This window comes from Ranitomeya imitator, chromosome 8 (assembly GCF_032444005.1).
Source record: "Ranitomeya imitator isolate aRanImi1 chromosome 8, aRanImi1.pri, whole genome shotgun sequence".
Lineage (NCBI taxonomy): Eukaryota > Metazoa > Chordata > Amphibia > Anura > Dendrobatidae > Ranitomeya > Ranitomeya imitator.
In genome coordinates this window covers 16,331,408-16,358,564 of record NC_091289.1, presented here as the reverse complement: position 1 = coordinate 16,358,564, position 27,157 = coordinate 16,331,408, and the positions used below count along the sequence as shown (strand labels likewise).

General features: G+C 45.6%; 1 protein-coding gene across 9 annotated transcripts in view; it reads right to left on the bottom strand.

Annotated features, from left to right (window-relative positions):
- CAMK1 (calcium/calmodulin dependent protein kinase I) overlaps positions 1-27,157 on the bottom strand; it is a 129,866-nt gene that overhangs the window by 46,619 nt on the left and 56,090 nt on the right. For all 9 annotated transcript variants that reach the window (XR_011314972.1, XR_011314973.1, XR_011314971.1 and 6 more), the window contains exon 3: positions 1,562-1,693. Coding sequence is in view for 5 of the 9 variants with exons in the window: in XM_069736429.1 (XP_069592530.1) it covers positions 1,562-1,693 (132 nt within the window). In the remaining 4 variants the exon portion in view is untranslated. The remainder of the gene's footprint in view (positions 1-1,561; positions 1,694-27,157) is intronic.

The window sequence follows — 27,157 nt, the reverse complement described above, 5'->3', positions numbered from 1 at the left end:
TGGTCCACATGACTTGTTTCCAAAATGCCTCAGGCTTGTTTAATTTTCTTTTGCCCACTTCAGATGCTGAATTTTATGGTGAGGACGCGGGAGAGTTTTTCTTCTGATGACTTTTATGAAGATCATATTTGTGCAGGTGTCTCTGAACAGTAGAACAATGTACCACAACTCCACAGTCTGCGAACATCTTTCTCAAGGTCTTTTGGAGTCAGGTGGTGGTTCTGATTTGCCTCTCTAGCAATCCTACGAGCAGCTCTCACCCAATTTTTGCTTGGTCTTCCAGACCTTATCTTAACCTCCACTGTTCCTGGTAACTGCCATTTCTTAATTACATTTTAAACTGAGGAAAGGGCAACTTGAAAACGATTGCCATCTTCTTACAGCCTTCTCTTGATTTGTAGGCCTTTAACATTTTCATTTTCATAGTGCTGCTTAGAAGAACCCATGGCTGCTGGTTTTTGGCACAAGGTTAGAGCTTTTATAAAGCTAGAAATCTGCATCACCTGGCCTAACCTAACTATGATAGTGAACAAGCCATAACCCTAACAGGCTAATGAAGGTTTGAAACCTTGGTCAACGTTATCTGAGCACACAAATCTCCAAGGGTGCCCAAACATTTTCCTTTTTGTGTCATCTTTTCCTTTAGCCCTTTTAGAGATCATTTCATCTTGCTTAACTATTCACAGTAACAGTAATTTTGACCAGGGGTGCCCAAACCTTTACATGCCACTGTATGTGGACATACTATCTAGTCCTGGGGAGGGAAGGTGTATAGATTGCAAGCTCTTGTGCACATGACATTGTTATAGAACTCTCAGTAATTCATTATAGAACAGATGTGACGCTGTCGATTACCCCAAAATGTCTTAGATGAGTCAACGGAGAAGCTGCTGATGCAGGTTGTGTAAAAATAAGGATTCTTCCAGAACACCATGGTGACAGTATAGAAATGCGGCCACAGCTCCTCGTACATCATATGACATATAATGCACCCCCTCTCCTCTGGGGATGTTCTGTCACCTGAGTAATCACGTCACAAGGTATAATCAGCATGGAAAAATACATATACATTACCAGGCCTAGGAATAGAAAAACGGTAATGCAATGGACTCCCTTAGTGCTTTTTCGCACTGGCTATATAGTTGCTTGCCTTATAGAGTTCAGAAAAAAAATTTTTTTTGCCAGAAACTGGTCCATTGTCCACAAGGGTAGCTCGTAGCCACAGGAGTGGAATATTGCAAACATTCTCCTTCCTGACGACCTCCCTGGCGCCTCTTCTGATTAGTAAGCTGCAAAGACGCATCGAGGATCCAACTAATCGGAAGAGGCACCAGGGATGCCGGCAGAAAGGATGAGGGTCGCAGCGATCTGGTCTACTGGTCTAAGTGGTTTGCTGCCACTTAGCCCAAGAAAATACGAGTACAGTGCCAGGGATAGTCATCGCCCTCTAAGGGCCAAGACTGAGGGATCGGCCGATAATCTCCAGGGTTCACATCATGGTCCTGCCATGGTAGGAGATCACAGGTAGCTCATCCATAGTCCGCCATGGTCCGCCACTTACTTTCTCAGCACCGCGATCTCATTCTCGATGCTCGTCTCCTTCCCCTCCAGGGCTTTCTTCGGGATGCATTTTATTGCTACTAGTTTCTGGGTTTTCTTCTCCTCGGCTAGGACCACCTCCGAAAATGCCCCACTGTGGACGAGAATGGAAAGAAATATAGGCTGAAATGTAAAGTCAAAAGGACTCAATAAATGTAAAGGGGATGATAAAAACATGACTGCTGTCCTCCAGAAACAGCGTCACGCCGGTGTACAGGCTGCATCTAGAATAGCTAATCTGGCTGAGCTGAAATACCACAAGGGACATGTGGCCCTGTTTTGGGGAAGGGGTCTGAAAATTCCACCCGATATATTGATATCTGATATTGCACCTACCACTGCCATGTCTTGGGTTAGGGAATTCCACAGTCTGATTACTCCAAATGTAAAGAACCCTTTCCTGTTTAGGTGGCGGTATAGGAAATGGTTCTTTACAGGTAAGAGTTTTCTATAGTTAGAGTTGTAAATTCCTATACGCTGCAATGAGATAAATTTGGCTAGTTATCTCTCAAGATGGAGGCCTACTCTGTCTGAAGGTATCATCATGGCATCACCGCTTCATGGCCCAGATTTCTGGCATCAGCTAAATGAAAGTTATCATTTTTTTTTTATTACGATTTCTATTATCATAATCTCATCCCCCTTCCTCAATTATGTAAAAGTGATATTCATGTATTTGGGGCATATGCAATACTGTAAAACATATTCTGTCACAGATTTAAAGAGACATATCATGATGATTTTACTACTAATGCCAGTGCTATGACTGTATAGGTTTTAGTACAACAATAAAAATGATACCTGTCTTGTAGTAATCCGATGTGTCATTGTCGAGAAATCGAGCTTGCAAAACTGCATGCAAATGAGCCATGTCTATGTGAATTGGGGGTGTTTTTTTGTGGGCGTGTTCTGCGAAGTGTAGTGACACACCCCCAATTAACTTCCTGTTTAATTTATTAGTGGCTTCAAAGCTTGATTTCTTAGGACTGACACATCGGATTAATACAAGGCATATATCATATTTATTGTGGAAAAAGGACCTATACAGCCGTGCCACTAACTCCAGCATTAAGGTCATCATGACATATCCCTTTAAGTGAAACTAGAGCAGTCAACCTTGGGCAATACAAATAATAAACAATATACACAGATCAATTATCGCCGGCTGTCAAGTATAAAAGGAGTAAAGATCCATTGTCGCCTGTAACGAGCTAATTACACAGGATGGAAGAAGCTCGAATCCTACATCTGGAGACAGACGAGGACCGAGATCTATTCTATAGTCATATGCTCTGTGACACCGAGCAGTGCGGCCCCCCAGACGGCGCATTCATCCTCCGCTGGATATGCACAGCCATAATTATATGCTCTTTAAATCAATGATGAATGATGCCCCTCGCGGTCTGAAAGACACTTACTTTAGGACAATCACGGCACGGCTGAGTGAAAACCTTTTGGATCTGGGGAGGGGGACATTGTAAAGAGGCTTAATGATCTGAGGAAGCCGGGTGGTCCGGGCAGCTGCCTCAGTTCATGACCACGCTGTTACATTAGAATAACATGGAGATTTATTTTTTTCCCAATTAAAAACTTTTTTTTTTTACTGATAAATCTATTAAAAAAAAAAAAAAAAAAAGGAAAAACAACTTTTTTTTGTCATGGAGGACACAATACACATTTTTCACTTTCCTCCAGACCCCCCATTACGAGCTGAGCTTCTCTATGAGGGAACGTGCACACTGAATGTTTTAGCTGAGTTTTTGGTGAAGAAACTGACTTTTTTTTTTAAGGATTTGGAGAGTTCCCACTCCAAAAGTAGGATCCCCTTAAGAGCAGCACAAGATCAGATATTTTTGGCTAAAAAAAAAAAAAAAAAAAGATTTGTAATTGGGTTTCATTAAAATTTTTTGCACCGCTCTACAGTCCTGATAATAATAATAATAAGAATAATAATAATAATTTTTATTTATATAGCGCCAACATATTCCGCAGCGCTTTACAAATTATAGAGGGGACTTGTACAGACAATAGACATTACAGCATAACAGAAATCACAGTTCAAAACAGATACCAGGAGGAATGAGGGCCCTGCTGCTCGCAAGCTACAAACTATGAGGAAAAGGGGAGACACGAGAGGTGGATGGTAACAATTGCAAAAAGTCCTGATGGCTGCAGATTGAGTTACCTGAGAATCAGTCAGTGAGCTTCAGATAATTTTATAACGCTCATTTTCCTTCTTGTACCGATTTATGACCACATGAAAGTTGAGCAGAACTTTGTGATCTGAAATGAGCTCAGACGAAGGAAGACTACTCCATCTCTCCGGCCAGAATGCGCTCACCTGTGGATTCTCCGTTAGCTCATTCTGCAGCCAGTAACTGACAGTGCAGAGACTGTAGAAGCCAAAATGGTGCAAAAATTTTTAACGTAACCCAATTGCAAAAAATATGCAGGAAGGTGCCGTGCAATACCAAATTAAGCCATCAGATAAGAGTGGCGCCATTTCTGGAAGAAAGGGGACATCTCCTACGACCCTAGGAATTTTGGTTACAGTTAATAAAGAGGTGTTATTTTTTTCTGGTTTCCATTCACCCAGTCATCCCAAGAGGAGGCACTGTCCCTGGTAACGAGGCGGCGGGGGCCCAGATTTCCTCATGTATATGGATGAGCCTCCCCTGGTGCTACCTTGATGCCGGCTCACTAGTTCTCTCCAGGGTCTTCCATCTCTCCGGCTGAGCAGCAGACATCTCTATTATAAGAGCAGGCAGCTATGACTACCGGTCCATATGGTGAGGATGAACGCCGCAGAGATTTTATTTATAGCCGTCTGCTCAGAACGATGTTGTGCAGCAGCTGAGGCTGAACTCTCCGAACTGTAATAGGTGCCACGCATTATAATCTCCAGCACTAATATAAGCTCTCGTGTCATCCTCGCCCGTCTAGTTCCAAGCAGATTATTTGTAGGATTGCAGCCTGCCTTTCCTGGTATCCTGCCATGTGATATGGATGCATCATGTGTAATGCATGAGCATTTCAGGGCTCTAGAAAAGCTGGGTGGGTGACAAACCATGTGACATCCTTCAGGTGACCATAAAGGGGTATTCCAGCCGCCATCACCTATGGTATATACATAAAATAGTGTTCCACCGCGAGGCTCCCCATTTATTAGAATAAGGGTCCCCTTGACACCAAATGGAAAACTGGCCCCCATCAGCTGATCGGTAGGGGAGCCGTGTGTCGGACCCTCGCTGATCTAATAACGATCACCCATTAATGTCATAAGCCTGGACAACAACTCGAACAGTCGTACAGTTTATTCCATAAATCGGATGAAACTCACACATTAAAGTCTATAGGTGCGTACAGTGTCGGACTGGGTTGACAAAAGGATCACTAATAACTGACCATTGGGGTCTACTGTTCAGCTACATGCAATAAGGACCAGACCCTAATAGGCAAATTTATTTTTGCTTTTATGTAATATTAATTTGGCTACTTTATTTACTGAATGATTAGATTATATATTTTTCCTCAATAAGTGAATCAAGTGTAATAGCACTGATCTTCAGCACTACTTCACAGAGGCCTACCAGAGGATTCTCCATCTCCCCTCTGGCCAGTCCAAGCCTGAGCTCTTCAGCACTACTTCACAGGGGCCTACCAGAGGATTCTCCATCTCCCCTCTGGCCAGTCCAAGCCTGAGCTCTTCAGCACTACTTCACAGGGGCCTACCAGAGGATTCTCCATCTCCCCTCTGGCCAGTCCAAGCCTGAGCTCTTCAGCACTACTTCACAGGGGCCTACCAGAGGATTCTCCATCTCCCCTCTGGCCAGTCCAAGCCTGAGCTCTTCAGCACTACTTCACAGGGGCCTACCAGAGGATTCTCCATCTCCCCTCTGGCCAGTCCAAGCCTGAGCTCTTCAGCACTACTTCATAGGAGCCTACTAGAGGATTCTCCATCTGCCCTCTGGCCAGTCCAAGCCTGAGCTCTTCAGCACTACTTCACAGGGGCCTACCAGAGGATTCTCTATCTCCCCTCTGGCCAGTCCAAGCCTGAGCTCTTCAGCACTACTTCACAGGGGCCTACCAGAGGATTCCCCATCTCCCCTCTGGCCAGTCCAAGCCTGAGCTCTTCAGCACTACTTCACAGGGGCCTACCAGAGGATTCTCCATCTCCCCTCTGGCCAGTCCAAGCCTGAGCTCTTCAGCACTACTTCACAGGGGCCTACCAGAGGATTCTCCATCTCCCCTCTGGCCAGTCCAAGCCTGAGCTCTTCAGCACTACTTCACAGGGGCCTACCAGAGGATTCTCTATCTCCCCTCTGGCCAGTCCAAGCCTGAGCTCTTCAGCACTACTTCACAGGGGCCTACCAGAGGATTCCCAGGAGTCTCATTACTGGGGCGGCCACAGCGGACCGATCACTAGAACACAGGTATCCCAATGGAGCAGGACTCAGCTCCGGTATTGGAAAATTATTATTAATAACAGCTCCTTTCCTGGGGAACGCCGGGCGCAAGATCTCAGGCTGAAAAGTTGCTTGATCTAAGAACATATCTCTTCTCAAGGAAGTGTTAAGATTGTCGCTTTCCAGACGTGAGCAAATGCAGATGAAGCAGAGACAAATTTGACGTTTAACTCTGCTTGTTTTCTGGCAGCCCAATGAAAAAAAAAAAAAAAAATAATAATAATAATTGCATATATCTCAAAGACCTGACAAACAGCTATAGGAAGCTTTTATATGCCAAAACTACATTGCATCTACCCCATTACCTCCAGGATGGCTAAAATGGGTGCTGTAGAGATAATCCAGAGTTAGGTTAAAAGATTTGTGCCGGACTGGTCCAGTGTCCAGCCTGGTCCTCCATAGCAGCCTCACTTCTGTCACTGTGGCCAGCATCCTCGGCGCCTCTTGGCTCACTAGGCCCCGCAAACGTTTTTCGGTGTCCCGCCATGATCTCTGACCAAATAAACCCAGTAATCTAAAAAAATGGTCCTACATCTATGTATAGTGTGGTAGTCCGGGAGGATTTTAGCTGACATACGTGCCCGCTCCGATGCCCAATTGTATGGTTGATCCACTATCCAGTAGATGCCGGATTATCAGATGCCGCCTCTATGGCCTTTCACATCTGAGGAATTCAGATGCAGCCTCTTGAGATGATCAGATCTTGGAGTGAGAGGGGTTAACGGTCGTCTTCATCGCGTCCTGTTTACTCCATTTTCCCGCAGCCTCTCCCCGTCGAGTTCTGCCGGATTGGAAGACTGACAAAGCCATCTGCCTCCATGGAAACAGAGAATAATTCTCATTTATTTTTAGGAAAGCATCAGAGTGATTCCAATGCATGTGAAGGCATCGCGTGGCAGTGATAGCCTGGAAGGCCCTAGTTACACATGCGTCACACCATCTAACGGCGGCTGTGCTAATGAGCGGCTTAACCGCGGCAATGCCAGGAGGTGAAGAACATTCCACCGGAGATGCCAAAAAAAAAAGTGTGACAAGTGACAGACGGAAACTGCAGATCGATGCGATAACAAACATGGCGCCCAGAGCTTGTCACCGGACTGTGCGCTACCATATGGAATGACGGAAATCTAGACGTGCCACCTAGCGCTCCGACAATGCACAATCTCCAGGTCGCCATCTGTTGCAGAGTCACAGCCAACTGTAAACGGGTCGTGGTGTCGGGGTGACACGAAGCCTCTTTCTAAAATGTAATCAGGACGACAGTCTCCTCCAATACTTCAGTCCCGGTCAGACATCATGTCATACAGTCCTGGCAGCAGGGATCCGAGGAACTGTTTGGTAAGGTCCGTACACTGCCGTAGTCTTCCTACCAACAATGTAACCCAAAATGAGGAACATTTAAAGGCCTCACCCCGATTCTAACTGGAAACGTCACGCCTGAAAAAAAAAAAAAAAAATAGATCTTTTACAGTTTAAGCTCATTTTTTTCTTTTCACCCAACTAAAAAAAAAAAAAAAAAAAGTTTCCCTTCCCCATCTGCAGATGATGACCCCAACATACAGCTCCTGAGATCCCAGCTTCCTGGACTATTTCATATGTAACACGCAGGGCCGGCTCCAGGCACATGTAGATACTTGAGTCCCAGTGGCCCCTCTATGCTTTTGATGTGTCCTCTTCTTGAAAGAGTTAGAACTTTGTTATTTTTTCACCCCCAGGGCTTTTTTTTTTTTTTTTCCGGGATCATTTTACCACATATAACGTCAGTCCTCAATACCCCAAGACGCCCCCAGGAAAACACTTCCCTCCCAAAGGTGGGAACGTCTCACTCAGGCTGAACCCCATCACCTGGGATTGCATGGGAGACACCCCGTGGTATACAGAAAATCCAGCCTGAATGTCTTCCTCTGCTTGCTGTCACTGAATGGAAACATTGATTCCTGAGGATGAACTGACCAGCAAGCAAATCTCCAATAAAACACAAGAATAATATCTATGTAACCGGTGCTCCATGCTGGAAAAAGTCTGCATCCCATAGAGCCGTGGACTCTGCTCCACGTCCATTGGTCCAATAGTCCATAGTCAGCTCCTCACAGGGGCGACAAACTTTTTTTTTTACATTTCTACTTTACTTTTAGCCCTGTTTAGACATGAACCTGCGATTGTTCGCTTATTCTATATACTGAAGTATAATACCACCTATAAAGCTCGAACTAAGCCTGGGCCACGAATGGAGGTGGCGACAGGAACCTTTGTCTGGCCCATGGCCGCCAGGATAACTGTACAAGCGGACCCCAGCGTGGACATATACTGAGGTCCATATGTGCCATGGGGTCTTAGGTATTATGTAGTTTAGAGTCAGTGCCAAAATAGTCCTGGTCCATCAAGGCCTGGACTAAACAAGACCCCGGCACCAAGATGTTAGCAGCAGATGCAGTTGCTCAGTGAGGCCTCCATTGGTTGGACTGGGTTTTTCCAGGACATCCCAAAAAGATCATTGTTAATAAGGAAAAAAAATTAAATTTAAAAAAAAAAGAAAAAAAAAAAGAAGATCGGCCTAATCATTACTGCGGAGCCGGGGCTGATTTTCTACATATATTTTCGACACAATGAATGATGGAAAGGGTTAATGTGATAAACGAGAAGGCGTGGAGAGGGAGAGTGGTAAAGCGGAAAAAAGAATCTAATTATTAGAATGTGCAACGGAATGTTCCTCCCGATACCTGGTCTAATAAGCGGTATTGAAAGGGGGTCGCTAGGCAACCGGCCTCTTGTGTTTGACACCGGGGTCTCACTAGATGATGGGTGACCTGCAGAGGAGCCGGATCACGAGGATGGAGATAATAAATATATATTTTATCACGCAACACAAAAGAAAACAGGACATGGAATGGAATTTAGGTATAAAGATGTAGAGGAGAGGAAAAAAAAAAAATCTGCAATGATCGCTGAAACCACAGTGTAACCACTGAGAAGGACGGAATAAATAAATGCACGTAGTACATCAGAATGATCGTGGTGGGGGGAGAAAAATAAATAAATAAAAATCGCACGTCTTCAGGTGGGTAAAAAAAATAATCATTTTACGGATGTTGCGCACCACTCGGGTCGTGGAGCACAAAGGTGCAGAAACCTTTGCGACATTTCCAAGAGTCGCAAATGAGGAGATAAGCGAATATATCTGGATAAGCAAAACCTCACCCATAATGTAGGGAAAAAAAAACAGATAAACCAAGTTAACGTAAATGAGGCGCAAATTAAATGAAAATGTAATTATAATGAATTGGGACCAGAGGTTTGTTTTTTTACATGGAATTTGGAATAGATTCTGCTTCAAAAGCCACATAAATAAGACCATAATCTCTGAATAAGATCCACATTTTAATAAGAAAACATGGATAGAGTTCAATACCTTTGAAGTTTCTGCTTGAAAAAAAAAATGCTCTAAGTGTGATTATTGAAGCAAGAGAAGCCGGAAAACAAAACACACAATATATCACAAAGTGAGTACATCTGTAAGTAAAAATGTCCAAATTGTGCCCAAAGTATCAGTAATTTGTGTGGCCACCATTATTTTCAAGCACTGCCTTAACTCTGTTGGGCATGGAGATCACGATAGCTTCACAGATGCCACTGGAATCCTCTTCCACTTCTCCATGACGACATCTCGGAGCTGGTCGATGTTAGGGACCTTGCGCTCCTACACCTTCAGTTTGAGGAGGACCCACAGATGCTCAGTAGGGTTTAGGTCAGGAGACATGCTTAGCCAGTTCAGCACCTTTAGGCCGGCTTCACACTTGCGAGTTTTACGGACGTAAGAGCGCAGAAACTACGTCCGTAAAACTCGCAAAAAATACGGCACAATTATTCTCTATGCCCCTGCTCCTATCTGCCGTATTTTACTGATCAGTATTATTCGGCTTTCTACGGCCGTACAAAATCGCAGCATGCTGCGTTTGTCACCGTACTGCGCAAGAAATACGCCAATGAAAGTCTATGGAAGCGTGAAAAATACGGATTACACACGGACAAGCAGTGTGACTTGCGAGAAATACGCAGCGCTGTTAGAGAGAAAAGCCGGCAATTCAGTGCGGTGTACAGTAAAATCACACTGACAGCTTACAGTAGAATAGGCAGAATAAATGTGTACACATAGAATAGGTGTATATTATATATATACGGTATATATATATATATATATATATATATATATATATATATATATGTATGTATATGTCAGTGAGACACATATATGTATATATATTAATATTTATTCCAGCGCTATACAGCTTGAAAGCCGGTAATTCAATTACCGGCTTTTTCTTTCTCCTTCCTAAACCCGACATGATTTGAGACATGGTTTACATACAGTAAACCATGTCTTCTCTCCTTTTTTTTTGCATATTCCACACTACTAATGTCAGTAGTGTGTATCTGCAAAATTTGGCCGTTCTAGCTCTTAAAATAAAGGGTTAAATGGCGGAAAAAATTGGCGTGGGCTCCCGCGCAATTTTCTCCGCCAGAGTAGTAAAGCCAGTGACTGAGGGCAGATATTAATAGCCTGGAGAGGGTCCACGGTTATTGGCCCCCCCCTGGCTAAAAACATCTGCCCCCAGCCACCCCAGAAAAGGCACATCTGGAAGATGCGCCTATTCTGGCACTTGGCCACTCTCTTCCCATTCCCGTGTAGCGGTGGGATATGGGGTAATGAAGGGTTAATGCCACCTTGCTATTGTAAGGTGACATTAAGCCTAATTAATAATGGAGAGGCGTCAATTATGACACCTATCCATTATTAATCCAATTGAATGAAAGGGTTAAAAAAAAAAAACACACACATTATTAAAAATTATTTTAATGAAATAAAAACAAAGGTTGTTGTAATATTTTATTTAACGCCCAATCCAGTCACTGAAGACCCTCGTTCTGTGAAAGAAAAAACATAGTAAACCAACAATATCCTTACCCTCCGCAGATCTGTTATGTCCAACGATGTAAATCCTTCTGAAGGGGTTAAAACATTTTGCAGCAAGGAGTTCCGCTAATGCAGGCTGCTCCTCGCTGCAAAACCCCGGGGAATGAGGCTAAATATAGATCAATGATCTATATTTAGCTTAATTTGCGGTGAGGCGCCCTCTGCTGGCTGTTCATAGATCGTGTGAACTTACCTAGAAAGCTCCCAGGCTTATATATATATATATTTTTTTTTTCTTTTTGGGACACATGGATCACTTCTATAGCGGTATGTTGGTTTTGCAAGCCTGCGAGAAAACCACGCAGTACGGATGCCATACGATTACATACGGAGGATGCCATGCGCAAAAAACGCTGACACACCCTGCCTACGGAGGAGCTACGGACAACTATTTTCGGGACTTTTCAGCGTATTACGGCCGTAATATACGGACCGTATTTTCATACGCTGAGTGTGAAGCCGGCCTTACCCTCAGTTTCTTTAGCAAGTCAGAAATCTTCTTGGAGGTGTGCTTGGGGTCGTTATATTGAAATACTGCCCTGCGGCCAAGTTTCCGAATGACCATGCTCTGGTTCAGTACATGTTGGCATTCATGGTTCCCTCAATGAACTGTAGCTCCCCACAGCTGGCAGCTCTCATGCAGCCCCAACCCATGACACTCCCACCACCATGCTTGACTGTAGGCAAGACACACTTGTCTTTGTACTCCTCACCTGGTTGCCGTAACACACATGCTTGACACCATCTGAACAAAATAAGTTTATCTTTGTCTCAGAACTCAAGATATGGTTTCAGTAAGCCATCGTCTTCAGCAAACTGTTTGCAGGCTTTCTTTGGCATCATCTTTAGGAGAGGCTTCCTTCTGGGATGACAGCCATGTAGATTAATTTGATCCAGTGTGCGGCGTATGTTCTGAGAACTCACAGGCTGCCTCACCACCCATGTAACTTCTGCAGCAATCATACGTCTATTCTGACAAGACAACCTCTGGATACGATGCTTAACACATGCCCTCAACTTCTTTGGTCGACCATGGCGAGGCCAGATCTGCGTGGAACCTGACTTGTTAAACCGCTGTATAGTCTTGGCCACAGCTGCAGCTCAGTGTCAGGGTGTCGACAATCTTCTTATAGCCTCAGCCATTTTTATGTAGAGCAACAATTCTTTTTTTCAGATCCTCAGGCAATTCTTTGCCATGAGGAACCATGTTGATTTCCAGTTACCAGTATGAGAGAGTGATAACACCAAATGTTACACGTCTGCTCCTCATTCACACCGGACACCTTGTGACACTACTGAGTCACATGACACCGAGGAGGGAAGACGGCCATTGGGCACAATTTGACCATTTTCACTTAAGGGTGTACTCACTTTTATTGCCAGTGGTATAGACATTAATGGCTGTGTGTTGAGTCAGAGGGCACACCAAATTTACACCGATATACAAGCTTTGCACTGACTACTGTACATTGTACCAAAGTGTTACATCTTCAGTGTTGTCCCATGAAAAGCTAAAATATTTACAAAAATTTGAGGGGTGTACTCACTTTTGTGATATACTGTATATATGGGTTTTGTTTTTTTCTGCCTCTCTTGATTCAATAAGTCACATTTATATATAAAAAACGCAGCGACAGAAGAATCTACAGAAAGAAAACGGTGTGACCATTCGCTTTGGGTGGGTCAGCTCCACGCACAGGGGCGGTGTCAGCACCCGGGCAAGTACCGGGGTCCTGGTGAGACGGGGGGCCCATTCATGGTACAGTAAACTGAGGCTCCGGGGGGTCCCTGCAGGCAGGGTCGGCGTTAAGGGCAGGCAGCTTCCTATGGCTCCCGCTCCCAAAGGGGCCCCCAGCTAGCGGCACATCACGCAGCCGCTAAGGGGCCCCCTGTGAGGTGTATGCCGGTACAGCTCAAAGAAATGATGGAGGAGAGAACATCAGCTGACGCACCCTCTCCCATCATTCCCCACTCTGCCTCTGACACTGCAGGTGCACTCACTGTGTGCCAGGCAGTGCGGTCACTGAGACAGGAGCATGGAGCAGCGCGAGCACGTGGAAAGGTGAGGAGCTTGTTTTTTTTTACTATAACAGTGAGTACTGGACTCTGGTGCCATTCTCGTGATGGGGGGGGGGGGAGATGCGGGCTGTGCTATATACTACATGGCTGCGCTATATGCTACATGGGCTGTGTTATATACTATATACTACGTGGGCTGTGTTATATACTACATGGCTGTGCTATATACTACGTGAGATGTGCTATATACTACGTGAGATGTGCCATATACTACGTGGGCTGTGTCATACTACGTGGGCTGTGTCATATACTACGTGGGCTGTGTCATATACTACGTGGGCTGTGTCATATACTACGTGGGCTGTGTCATATACTACGTGGGCTGTGTCATATACTACGTGGGCTGTGTCATATACTACGTGGGCTGTGTTACCGTGGGATGTGCTATACACTACATGGGATGTGCTATATACTACGTGGCTGTGCTATATGCTACGTTAATACTTTCTAATGTTTACTTTAAAAAGTTCTCCATTAAAAAATTTTACTTCAACGTATGCATTTTTTTCTTTGCAGCAAGTTCAGCTAACAATAAAATGACTACTGGTAACTGAGGAAAATGGAGTAGGTCACAAAAATTGGCATATAAGGGGTTGACTTATATAAAGCCCCTCTGCTATATGGTATTGTAGAACTTAAAATAGCAATCACTCATGTAAGAAGTGAAATCTGGCATTGTACTATACCTATATTTCTCTGCTGTATCTGTGCATCATGAATCATGGTATGTGTTAAAGGGGCCCACTGAGACTCTTTCGCTCGGGCCCTGTCCACGCAAGTGGAGGACATTGCAGAGTTTACCTATGGATGTGTATTTTTCAATGGATCCTTGCAATGAGCAAGGATTCATTGAAAAATTTAATGATTATGTGAACCAAGATTCGCAACAAAATCCATAAATGTGGATAATCGTAGGAAGAAAAAAAAAAAAAAAAAATCGGTACGTGGAGGGGGTACATACTTTTCTCCATGCGGTAGTTCTGTATAGCACTATTGGTGGATGTATATCTCTGTGTTAAGTTTTGTTGGCTGGATCACTCAGCAGGTTGCCAGAACAATCACATTTGGTTCTTGGTCAGGTTCCTGGATTTCGGGGTCTGGAATTTGTGAGGTGAGCCCTTTCCAGCTGCCGGCCTGGTCCTTATATTGTGAAAATGCCATCACTATCATATTGTGTCTTTCTGAGGGACACAAAATATTTCAGGAATTTCTCAGGATGGAGAAGTCTAAATATAAAGCCCTTCTCTCTTGTAAGGTTGTGACCCGCTCTTCCACTACACCTTGGTCTTGTCATGTGCACGTATGATAAGGACGCGGCATGGATGATAGCGTCTCTCCGCGGAGGTTACAGTGGCGGTGATGACGGTCTGATATTCCGGTGTGTAACCCAATCCTGCTACGGCTGTCAGGATCAGGACGGTCTCCTCTGTCCCAGCTGAACGAGTGACCTCATCTAAAAAAAAAAAGTTTTAGCTACAGTAATAAAATTAAAATTTGGAAAATTATTGCAATTTGATAATTAAACCACCATTGGAGCCACAGACAACTTTTTATTGTTTACTTCTCAGAAACTTCAGCCACTATGGAGACTCCACTAGTTTGTAGTTGAGAACTATTAGAGCCTACGGTGATGCTATCCCAACTTTTTTTTTTTTCCATTGTTGGCACAGGGTCTGGCTTAGCATTTGGGTGCAAAAAAAAAAAAAAAAAAAGGGCATGGTCTACGGGTAAAGGCACTGCGGATATGCAAACAAAAACCAGGGAAGTGCGTTGCGTGCCACAAACTTTGCCATTAGGACATCCAAAAGGACCATGCAGGTGGCAGAAACAAGCAACGAGCTACCGAAAAGGGCCATGTGTCCCAGAAAACAAAATTTTAAAAATTTGGTAAGTGTGCACCAAACCTGTTGGATGCAACGCATCCAGTAGTGGGTCCCAACTTTACTTTTTAAGTAAATAAGGCAGCACACTGCAGCGCTAAAACATGTAAACTTGAAAACACGAAATTTGAACTGCATTACTACACTAGAAATATGAAAAATGAGAGCTTTTAGCGCATAAAAATGGCCAATTTTATGTGTACCTGGTAGCCCCTTTACGGCATCTCTCTTATACCAGGTCCTAAACTTGCCTTACCTCGCTGAGAATAAACGTCACCAGAGAGAGAATTTTAGTCTAGGAAGAGGTTTTCACATGTACCCATTCAGATGGAGACGTTTATTCTCAGCGAGGTAAGGCAAGTTTAGGACCTGGTATAAGAGAGATGCCGTAAAGGGGCTACCAGGTACTGTAAGACTCATGCTGGTGTGGTAGATGGAGGCAGGTATATCTCGCCCAGGTGTTTGTCCTATGTGAATTAGGCCACTCAGTATCTTCAGGGTGCTAATGGGTTAATGATTGCAGGAATAAAAGATGACCAGCTGGGTGTTTCCAGTGTCTGCCTGGGGCACACAGATTGCCTGCCTGTGTGAGACAAACGTGAGTGAAGAGCTCTGCTCAAGATCTGTATGATGTTAGCTGGGTGGGAGAAGCCCCCCCCAGTTGTTGAGATAGCAACGTATTTGTTTAGTTAGTGCCGGACAGGCTAGGATTTATTTTTATGTTTTGTTTTTTGTGTTGCTTTCACGTTAATAAATCTGACCTGAGGTCAGCCCGCTCAGAAACCTGCTGTACGCCTCAGATTCAATGCACAAACCACGTGTCCTTTGACCCCAGCAAAGGCGATCCCAGAGTGTTTTGTCACATTGTGGTGGAGAACGCGGGCATACCGTGGCACAGGCGACAGCATGGAAGACGTGGTGAAAGCCTTAGTAAAGTCCACTGCCGTACAGCAGCAGGCCACTGCCGCACAGCACGAAGCTAATCGCTTGATGGCCGCACAGCTGAAGGAGTTACTGGACATGACGGTTGCAGACCGCCAACTTCTCCAACAGGTGGCGCAGCGCCTGGTGAGCATGCCTGACGCTGACCCGGAAGCAGAGTCCAGAAGGATCCATGTGAGTCGATACTGGCAAAAGCTGACTGCAGAAGATGACGTCGAGGCATATCTGACAACGTTTGAGCGGACGGCATTGAGAGAGAAGTGGCCGAAGGCACGATGGGCCGATTTGATTGCCCCGTTTCTCTCCGGCGAGGCCCAAAAAGCTTACCATGATTTGGACCTGGAGGTCGCTCAGGACTTTGAGAAGCTGAAAGCTGAGATCCTGGCCCGGCTGGGTGTGACGACGGCTGTCCGTGCACAGAGGGTACATCAGTGGACATACCAGCAGGATAAACCAGTGCGGTCTCAGATGTTCGACCTGATCTACTTGACAAAGAAATGGCTGCAACCTGAGGTACTGACAATACCCGAAATAATCCAGCGGGTTGTCCTGGACAAGTACCTGAGAGTACTACCCCCAGCGCTGAAAAGGTGGGTAAGCCAAGGAAATCCCACGACAGCGGATCAACTTGTGGAGTTGGTCGAGCGTTATTCCGTGGCAGAAGGACTTCCCGACGACACCACCAACCCCCGGTCTGTGCCTCCTCCTCGTGGAACCGGTAAGACTGTTCCAGGGACCACGGGTGAAGGAAAATCGCTTAAAACTGTGGGGGAGGAGTCCGGGACTGCTCGCACTCCGAGACCAAGAGTATTGGACGGTGGTCTCAGTAGGGGACCTGTTAGGTGTTTCCGCTGCCATGAGAAGGGTCATGTTTCTGCGAACTGTCCTGTTACCGCTGAACCCATGCAGTGCGACGTTATAGACTCTAGAAAACGCATATCTTTGGTTACACACCTAGTGAGTGTGAATGCGGGTCAAAATGATACAGTGAAACACCTGTGTGAATTATCTGTTGATGGGAAAAATGTTGTGGCATTACTAGACTCTGGGAGTGTGGTGACTCTGGTGAAAGCTAGTCTAGTGGCACTTCCGTCTGGTCCGTCTGACAAGTTTTCTGTGACGTGTGTGCATGGTGACACCCGCTCGTACTTAACAGCGGTCATATGGATTTCTACTCCCTATGGGTCAGTGCAGCACAAAGTGGGACTCGTTCCCGCATTGTTACATGATGTAATCCTGGGCAGGGATTTTCCCTATTTCTGGCAGTTGTGGGAGAATCAGTTGCTCCTTCACGGTAGCTGTACCCGTGAATCTTCTCCCATGCCATCTGGAGGTCCCGAGTCCCTAGAGGAGACCCCACAGGAAGATGTTGCTGGGGAGGTTAGTGAATCTAACCTTCAGTACCCCTTCTCCGTCATGGCGGGGGAAACAGAGGAAACTGAGGAACCTCAGCGAGAGGCGGAGGCAGACAGCCATCCGGCACCCTGCCTGCCAGATTTGGGAGTCCAGGTGGATGACTTCCACAGCGAGCAAATGAAAGATCCTACCTTGACTCCGGCTAGGAAAAATGTAAAAATGATAGATGGGGTACCCGTAGAACCTGACACTAGGCTAGCGTACCCGTATATGGTTCTTGAAAATAATTTGCTCTACCAGGTAGAAAAAAAAGGGGAAGACACAGTGCAACGGTTAGTGGTACCCAAACCTTATCGGCAGAAGGTACTGGATTTGGCCCACGGACATATAATGGGGGGACATCTGGGGGTACAGAAAACCACAGAAAGGATATTGCATTGTTTTGTGTGGCCTGGAATACATTGTGATGTGCGTAACTATTGTGAGTCCTGTCCAGAGTGCCAAATCGCGGCCCCTAAATCTCAGTTCCGTAGCCCTTTGGTACCCCTTCCTATCATCGGGGTCCCTTTTGAGAGAATTGGGATGGATTTGGTTGGGCCCCTTCCCCGATCCGCACGTGGGCACCAACATATCCTCGTCATCGTGGACTATGCCACTCGTTACCCGGAAGCCGTCCCTTTGCGTAACACAGCTACCAAGACGATCGCCAAGGAATTGGTACAAGTGTTTAGTCGGGTGGGAATTCCAAAACAGATACTCACCGACCAGGGGACTCCCTTTATGTCGAGGGTAATGAAGGAGCTCTGCAGGCTCTTACAAATAGACCCGTTGCGTACGTCTGTCTATCACCCTCAAACAGATGGCCTGGTTGAGCGCTTCAACAAAACCTTAAAACAGATGCTCCGGAAGGCGATAGACAAAGATGGGAAGAACTGGGATTACTTGTTACCCTATTTGCTGTTTGCCATTAGGGAAGTTCCCCAGTCTTCCACAGGATTTTCGCCTTTCGAACTGTTGTACGCCCGTCGTCCCCGGGGACTGCTGGACGTCGCAAAAGAAACCTGGGAAGGTCAAGTCACTCCCTTTAAAACGGTGATTGACCATGTAACACAAATGCAGGATCGTATTGCCGCTGTCATGCCCATTGTTAGGGACCATATGTTACAGGCCCAGGGAGCCCAGAGGCAAAGTTATGATAGAGGCGCTAAGGTCCGTACATTTGCACCCGGCGATAGGGTGTTGGTCCTAATCCCTACGGTGGATAGTAAATTCCTGGCGAAATGGCAGGGCCCGTTTGAGGTCCGAGAAAGAGTTGGTGAAGTGAACTATAAAGTGTACCAGCCGGGTAAGAGAAAACCGGAACAGATTTATCATGTGAATCTGATAAAATCCTGGAAAGACCGCTCTGCCCTAACGGCGGATCTGCCCCGTCCGGTTTGTTCACCTACTGTACCAGAGGTGCAGGTTGCTGAGACTCTCTCAGAACGACAAAAATCTGAGGTTAAGCAATTTTTGTTACAGAACCGACAGTTCTTCTCCGAAAAACCTGGCCGGACGAAGTTGGTGAAACATGAGATTGTCACAGAGCCTGGCGTCACTGTTCATGTGAAGCCCTACCGGATTCCGGAAGCCCGCCGTGAAGCCGTCTCCCGGGAAGTGATGGCAATGTTGGACTTAGGAGTCATTGAGGAGTCACACAGCGCCTGGTCCAGTCCAATTGTGTTGATACCTAAACCGGATGGCTCCATCCGGTTTTGTAATGACTTTAGGAAACTGAATGCAGTTTCTAAATTTGATGCGTACCCTATGCCCCGGGTCGATGAGTTGATCGACCGGCTTGGTAAAGCCCGATACATTACGACCCTGGATTTAACAAAGGGGTACTGGCAGATTCCTCTGGCCGAGGCGGCCAGAGAGAAGACGGCATTTGCTACACCGGAAGGTCTGTTCCAGTATGTCTATATGCCGTTTGGACTTCACGGAGCTCCCGCAACGTTCCAGAGATTGATGGATCGAGTCTTGAGGCCTCACAGACAGTACGCTTCTGCCTACCTGGATGACATCGTAATTTACAGCATGGACTGGGAAACTCATCTACAGAAGGTACAAGCCGTGATTGATGACCTGCGAGATGCATGTTTAACGGCAAACCCCAAGAAATACCACATCGGGCTTGAAGAAGCCCGATACTTGGGCTACGTGATTGGCCGAGGAGTGGTTAAACCCCAGATCGACAAAATACAGGCAATTCAGGGCTGGCCACAACCAGTGAACAAGAAACAAGTGCAGGCTTTCCTGGGGATTGCCGGCTATTATCGCCGGTTCATACCCAATTTTGCAGCCATGGCTACTCCCTTGACGGATCTTACCAAGGGGAAGGGTTCCGTCATGGTAAAATGGACCTCAGCTGCTGAAGAGGCCTTCCACAGCCTGAAACGGGCTTTGTGCTCTCAGCCCGTACTAGTGACTCCTGATTTCAGCAGCGAGTTTGTGGTACAAACTGATGCCTCTGATACTGGTGTCGGAGCTGTACTTTCCCAGGTGAGGGACGGAGTCGAACACCCGGTCCTCTATCTCAGTCGGAAACTGAATGTACATGAGCAGAGGTATGCGGTGGTTGAAAAAGAGTGCCTAGCCATTAAATGGGCTCTCGACTCCCTCAAGTATTACTTGGCTGGTAGGAAGTTTAGGCTGGTCACAGACCATGCCCCTCTCAAGTGGATGCACCTCCACAAGGACCGTAATAGTCGGGTAACCCGGTGGTTCCTTGCCCTGCAGGCTTACTCTTTTACGGTGGAGCACCGACCTGGGGTGCAGATGGGGAACGCCGATGCCCTATCCCGAGTGCACTGTTTCAAAAGTGTTCTTGCTCGACCGGAGTGGTCTGAGCAAGGGGGGGGGGGGGGGGGATATGTAAGACTCATGCTGGTGTGGTAGATGGAGGCAGGTATATCTCGCCCAGGTGTTTGTCCTATGTGAATTAGGCCACTCAGTATCTTCAGGGTGCTAATGGGTTAATGATTGCAGGAATAAAAGATGACCAGCTGGGTGTTTCCAGTCTCTGCCTGGGGCACACAGATTGCCTGCCTGTGTGAGACAAACGTGAGTGAAGAGCTCTGCTCAAGATCTGTATGATGTTAGCTGGGTGGGAGAAGCCCCCCCAGTTGTTGAGATAGCAACGTATTTGTTTAGTTAGTGCCGGACAGGCTAGGATTTATTTTTATGTTTTGTTTTTTGTGTTGCTTTCACGTTAATAAATCTGACCTGAGGTCAGCCTGCTCAGAAACCTGCTGTACGCCTCAGATTCAATGCACAAACCACGTGTCCTTTGACCCCAGCAAAGTCGATCCCAGAGTGTTTTGTCACAGTACACATAAAATTGGCCATTTTTATGCGCTAAAAGCTCTCATTTTTCATATTTCTAGTGTAGTAATGCAGTTCAAATTTCGTGTTTTCAAGTTTACATGTTTTAGCGCTGCAGTGTGCTGCCCTATTTACTTAACTATATACGAGTTGGCGACTCTAGGTTCAGCACCTGTTCACACTTAGTCTATGTTTGAATGTGTCGGTCAGGTTTTTGAAATGCCAACTTTACTTTTTGTCACGCTCACGCCCTGACTGGTAAGCGTGAGCTCGGGGGTTTGTGGCCCCACTGTGCCACAAACCAGACTACCCTGGAAGGGGCGTGACTATGACAGCTGCCTGGGTTTTCACTGGAGCCTCTGATGGTGAGGTCAGGCTTGTGCAGTAGGCAGCTGCCAGGTGCTACTCCAGGGTGGTGTCTGGCTGTGGCTGCTGATCCCACTTGGGAGACAGGAACACTAAGATTGGTGCGGGCATCAGGCAGGTCTAGCAGATGAGCACGGATGAGATCCAGATGAGTAGGCTGGCACGGCTGAGACACAGAGCTGGCAGAGACACGGAAAAGAACACAGGGCTGGCAGAGACACAGAAGAGAACACAGGGCTGGCAGGGACACGGCAGAGAACACAGGACTGGCAGGGACACAGGACTGGCAGGAACGGCAGGAACACAGGACTGGCAGGAATGGTGTATGAAGGTGTGGTGTATGAAGGAACAGGTAGGGACCTGTTCACACAGGAGGTGCAGATATGGATAGGATGTAAGAAGGAACAGGTTGGGACCTGTTCACACAGGAGGTACAGGAACGGATATGAAGTATGGAGGAACAGGTAGGGACCTGTTCACACAGGAGATGCAGGAAAAGAAACAAGCAGAAAGGAATGAAATATGAAGGAACAGGTTGGGACCTGTTCACACAAGAGAAGAGCAAGGCTGCAGATAGGAGCGGAAGAGCAGCAAGAGATCGCGTAGCAACAAAAGCTAAGCAGAGCAGAACCGCAAGGAATGCGGAGAGGAGCTGCAGCAAGAGATTTCTGCAGAAGCAAAGCAGAGCGGAGCCACAAGGAATGTGGAGAGGAGCTGCAGCAAGAGATTACTGCAGCTGCAGAAGCTAAGCAGAACGGAGCCACAAGGAATGTGGAGAGGAGCTGCAGCAAGAGATTACTGCAGCTGCAGAAGCTTAGCAGAACGGAGCCACAAGGCATGTGGAGAGGAGCTGCAGCAAGAGATTTCAGCAGCAGCAAAGCAGAGCAGAACCGCAAGGAATGCGAAGAGGAGCTGCAGCAAGAGATTACTGCAGCAGCAGAAGATAAGCAGAGTAGAAAGGAGCAGAACCGCAGGAGTGTGGAGCAGAGGTAAAGCCACAAAGGTACAGAGCAGGCAGAGCCGCAAGAGTGCGGAGCAAAAGCAGACTGAGAACACAAGGAAAGAGACAGCAGGGAAGAAAGCCACAGACAAGGAAATCAAGATGACTAAGTACAGACAAGGCAATGGAACAAGACACAAGGACAAAGACACAGGGACCAGGATATTCTGCCTCCTGGAGGGAGGAAAACAAGATCAAGGAAAGAACACTGAGAAAAGCCTCTAGAGAGGGAGTAACACAGAGCAAGGCCTGGCAAACTCAGAAGCTAAACACAAACTGAGCTAACACATTGCACAGGCCCAGTCCACTGGGTGGAGCTGCACTAAATACTGGAGGCCTCTTGGTAATTGGTCAGGAACAGATTAGACAGATGCACCTGATTCCTATAAGAACCAGAGAGTTCAGGCGCCGCCCCCCTATACACACAGCCAGGAAGCATGCAGAGAGCAGAGACACAGAATATGAAGCTGGCATGAAACAGAAACCACATCATGGCCTGGAGCAGTGGGTAAGATAGTGTGAGAGATGAGAGGCCATGCTGTGATGCCAGCAGAGTTGTCACACTTTTGAGTCATCAGACTAAGTGGTTCCGCATGAAGCTTTGACCCTTCAATTGTCTATATCCAAGCATCCATGGCCCCTATAGGCAACCCAATTCAGACTGCTAAACAAAAGCAGATCGGCTACATGCAACATGCAACAAGCCGATCGGTGTTCATTTACGAACCTGTCTAGATCGTCCAACGAACATTCTGTGCCCATAGAATACTATGCTCGAAAATCATCACACCCAAAGAACGAGCATTTTGCTAGTTTGCTAAGTGATTGCTGGCCTGTTTAGACAGGCCACTAGTTGGGAACACTTTTCCAATTAGTTTCTAAAAATGGTCCAAAAAAGAATTACCATTCTCAAAAAGTGTGAGTGGCTAAAAACAGTGAAGAACTTCCCGTGCCATGAGAACATCCAGAGGAGCTGCAAGAAATGTAGTATGGTCTACCAGTAAGAAGGCATGGTTATGCACCACCACTGGTGCCACTAACCTACATCTTCCAGAAAGATAGCCTCCCAGCCGGTAGTAGGACATGTCTGCTTTTCTCTGGAGCTAGTCCTACAGATGGAATGATTGATACAATCCCGACATGAAGCCCGCAGCTGCCTCATCCGGCTCAGTGTGCGTGAATGAGAATGCACGTTTGGGTGGGAGTCTTTAATGATGTGTTAAGACGTGTATTTATTCATAGGGTACAGTGTGTTCGTACCGTATCTTACTTTTGGCAAGCAAAATCGTGGGCCAACTATAAATATTTTTAATCACGTTCTCAATGTATTCTAAAGTCATTTCAATCATCGGCAGTGAACATGTGGTACGACAAGCAAAACATGCCGGTGAGCGAGTATGCAAAGTTTGCCAGCCATAGCCCAAGTCTTGATGTAACTCAGGAGTGGATAATTTTAGCATTTCTATGTTGGTGCCTATAGGAAAAACTCCACAGCGATATTCATTATGCCTCATGTCCTAGAATAACCGGCATTTATCACATAGAGAGGATCGGCCTCACAATGTCTATATGAAAGAGCTAGGAGGAGGAATTGGGTGAGGCTCCTGGACCCAAGTGCAAGATCTGTAACAGGCCTGGATCTATCCTGTGTTATTTAGAATACCGTTTGGACGATGGACTTTGGAAAAATTCTACCTCTACAGCTACAAGTCCACAGGTTTATTAAATCATTCTACAACATAAGACATTTCTTAAAAAGGACACTATTGACTTTAGTTCTAAATTGCTGGAAAAAGTGTGAAATCATGGAAACCAAATTTTTCTGAAGGGTAATTGAATACTTGTTGCTGCTTTCCCCCATCATTTACAGCAGCAGACTGAGGGTGCCAACAAAAGGACTGACAACTAGGCATGAGCGAATGTGCTGGGATAAAGTGTTATCCAAGAATGCTCGTGTGCTAACAGAGTGTCTTCAGCGTGCTTGAAAAACATGCTAGAGTCTTCGCGGCTGCATGTCTCTTGGCTGTTAAGCAATCAATGCCAGTGTTGCACCTGTCGAGACTCAAACCTATTTTTTTGAGCACGCCGAAGATAGTCGGTTAGCACACGAGCATGCTCGGATAACACCTTATCCCAGCATGTTCGCTCATCACTAAAGACCTCCAAGTCATCCAAAAGAACAGGTTGTCCACCTTACCGACCTAAGGATCTCATCCTGCGACAACACACCAGAGCTAGCACCTTCTATCCTTCCAACTTTTAGGAAGAGGAACCTATAGTTCTGGGGCTTCTAGTCCAAGATCTGAAAAAGGTTTGTTTACTACTGGAGAACACCCTTCTTAAAATGCAACTTATCCCCCCAAAAAAATTAACACATACCCAAGTATCGGACCGGCACTGTTCCAGCAGTGTCGGCACAGAGTTTTCCCATCGGTCATTTGAAATTAAGTTATGTGACCACTGCCGCCAAACAGTGGATGCTGATTGACAGAAGTGTGAAATCTGCAGCATTCATGAGACAATGTCCTATGATCTCCAGAAGACTAGGCTGAGGGTCATCATCTTTGGAGATGTGCTGGTCCGGGAGGTGAGAACTTGTTTTTATTTTGTTTGCAGCATTTTAGAAAAGGTTCTCCAGTAGTGACCATTATATAAGCGCACGAATTAGGCAAGCATCATTATCCATCGCATTATATACGGTACTTTTGGGTTGCCGCGACAAGGTCCTTTGAAATAACACTGAACATCTGTTGAAGATGATGATGTACGACAACACTTGTTCATCGTCCAGGTTATCTTGCGTTCTGGTTATTTTTTTTTTTTTTTACTATCTACTATCTGTCCGACATGTCAACAGGAACAGAAAGTTCTATGCAGAAGAGAAACAACATGTTCAAGCAAAACACGGACACCGATGCAAAACTCTAGGGCAATTACATTGCGTTAGAGGAACCCCAAGTTAACTTTCCTGATTTGTTTCCACCAATCTAAGAAAAGGTAATCAATGTCAGATCCAACTACTCAGTTATTTGCAGCTCCTTTTGCGGGCAGATGAACACTGTATATTTACTTCAATGGGAAATGATCTGCAGTACCAGAGAACAGCTACTATGAGATGTTTGGAGCTGTGCAGTTCCGGAATCCCAAAAAAGTCAATGAGGTCTGTGGAGCAAAGCCCAAAATCTAATCTTCCCAGGTCATTGGATTAGGAAATTTCATGACACCCTAGAACTGGACTTGGTAGTCAGAAGAGCTGAAGGTCTAATATTTGTTTACCCAGATACGTCCATACAGTGTGGAGAGAATTCTACAAATCTATGATCTACCCGACGGCACCGAGTAACTACAAGGATTATAGAAGGAAAGTAAACAATTATAAAAAAGGGTTCATAATTTTTGAGGGCTGTTCTATGAGAGTATTGGAGTCCATTAAGCCATGGACAAACATGGGCCTGGGGATCAAGACACCAGAAAACCCAATTTTTAGAGGAAGGAGAAACTCTAAAAGATAGCAAGTAGTAGGAAATACACCAGATAACCCCACATCTTCCGTCGTAAGAAAAAAGCAGAAGCAAAATATGTAGAAGAATCAGAAAATGCTGATTTTAGTGATACGGCATATCTATCAGTCATGAGAATTTGAATGAAAAAAAAAAAAAAACAAGAAAACCTCAGACGTTAACACTTAGTGCTGTTTTTTGCTTGGAAGCCTTAATTAAAAAGAGGTTTATAAGAATTTGAGACATTTGGAATAGTCTTGTCCACTGGTTGTACGCGGTATCGCAGCTCGGGTGGCGGGTTTCGGAAGGAAGCAGACGTTTTTCTCATTCTAGAGGATTCCTTAATGTTCTGGCACTTTGAGAAGAAATAGCAGCATGTATGTATACGGCAGTTATGTCTCATGGGTGGATATCGATATCATCTGCTTAACTGACTGTTCTGCCACTAAAAGATAATTCAGAACTCAGATAATCGGAGGTGATGTACATCTCTTCTCCTAGCAAAGTTAGAGCAAGCCATGTAAAAATAAAAGATGCAAAACTAACGATAAATACATTTTTACCATACATAGGCAATAAAATGGTGAAAACAAAGTGGACACACTTATAAGCAAGTTGTGTGTGTGGTTGGGTAGTGTTACTGTGTGATTACAGTTTGCTCCTCCTGTTGCACTTCTGCCACAGCAGCTTACGTTGTTGCATTGGGATCTCTTTGCTGCACCGACATCCCCTGTCCATGTTGCACAACAACTACTCATTTGGACCAAGAGCTTGGAAGATCCACCTCTCCAGGTGAGACATCGCAATTAGACGGTGATGGCTTAGAGCATTTATTCTTATAAAATATTTTACTCAAGGTTTATATTACTTCAACATGCACGGAATTTAATTTCTGGTCGTTCTATCACGCAAAAGTCCATTTTGGTCATTTTAACATGGTGTAACCGTGAACCAGATCATTACCCACTTTGCTCATCTTATATGGGTTGTATGAGATTATAAATATGGTTATCTATTTGTCCCCCCTCGGAAAGAGCGGCACCTTTGTCCATAGGCAGTCGTTGGTATTAAAGCACTGTCCCATCCCCTTAAGGTTAATTCTTAAAAAGTAGCTCCACCTCTGAACATCATTCATACTAATGGGTATGTACAGGGAGATCCAATATGACCACCTTCTGGTGGCCGAATGTTAAAATCTGTATTACGCTTACGAAATCAGGACTTCCTTGGGTATAAATGAGCCAAAACGTAGATTACTACAGGGTTTTACCGTAGGTGGTCCGATACTATGGTCATAATTTATCATTATTTAACTGCCTTCAGCTTGACCTAGAGCCATTACAACTTGATGAATGAACGCTATGTAGGAAAATCGATCTTGTGCAGCCTAGATAGGTCCACCAGGGTCATCTCCACAGTTATCTTGATATTATCAAGCCATCAGATTTCTGGTCTTCCACTTTCCACTTCGCATTGTTCCTTCTATTCTTCAGACCATGATGTTCTTGTCCAGTGTTTGCTCTCTTCGTATGATGTGTCCAAAGTAGGGAAGTCATAGCTTGGTGATCCTTGCCTCCAGTGGCATGTCCAGCTTGATTTGTTCCAAAATGGATTTCTTTGTTTTAACTCCATTC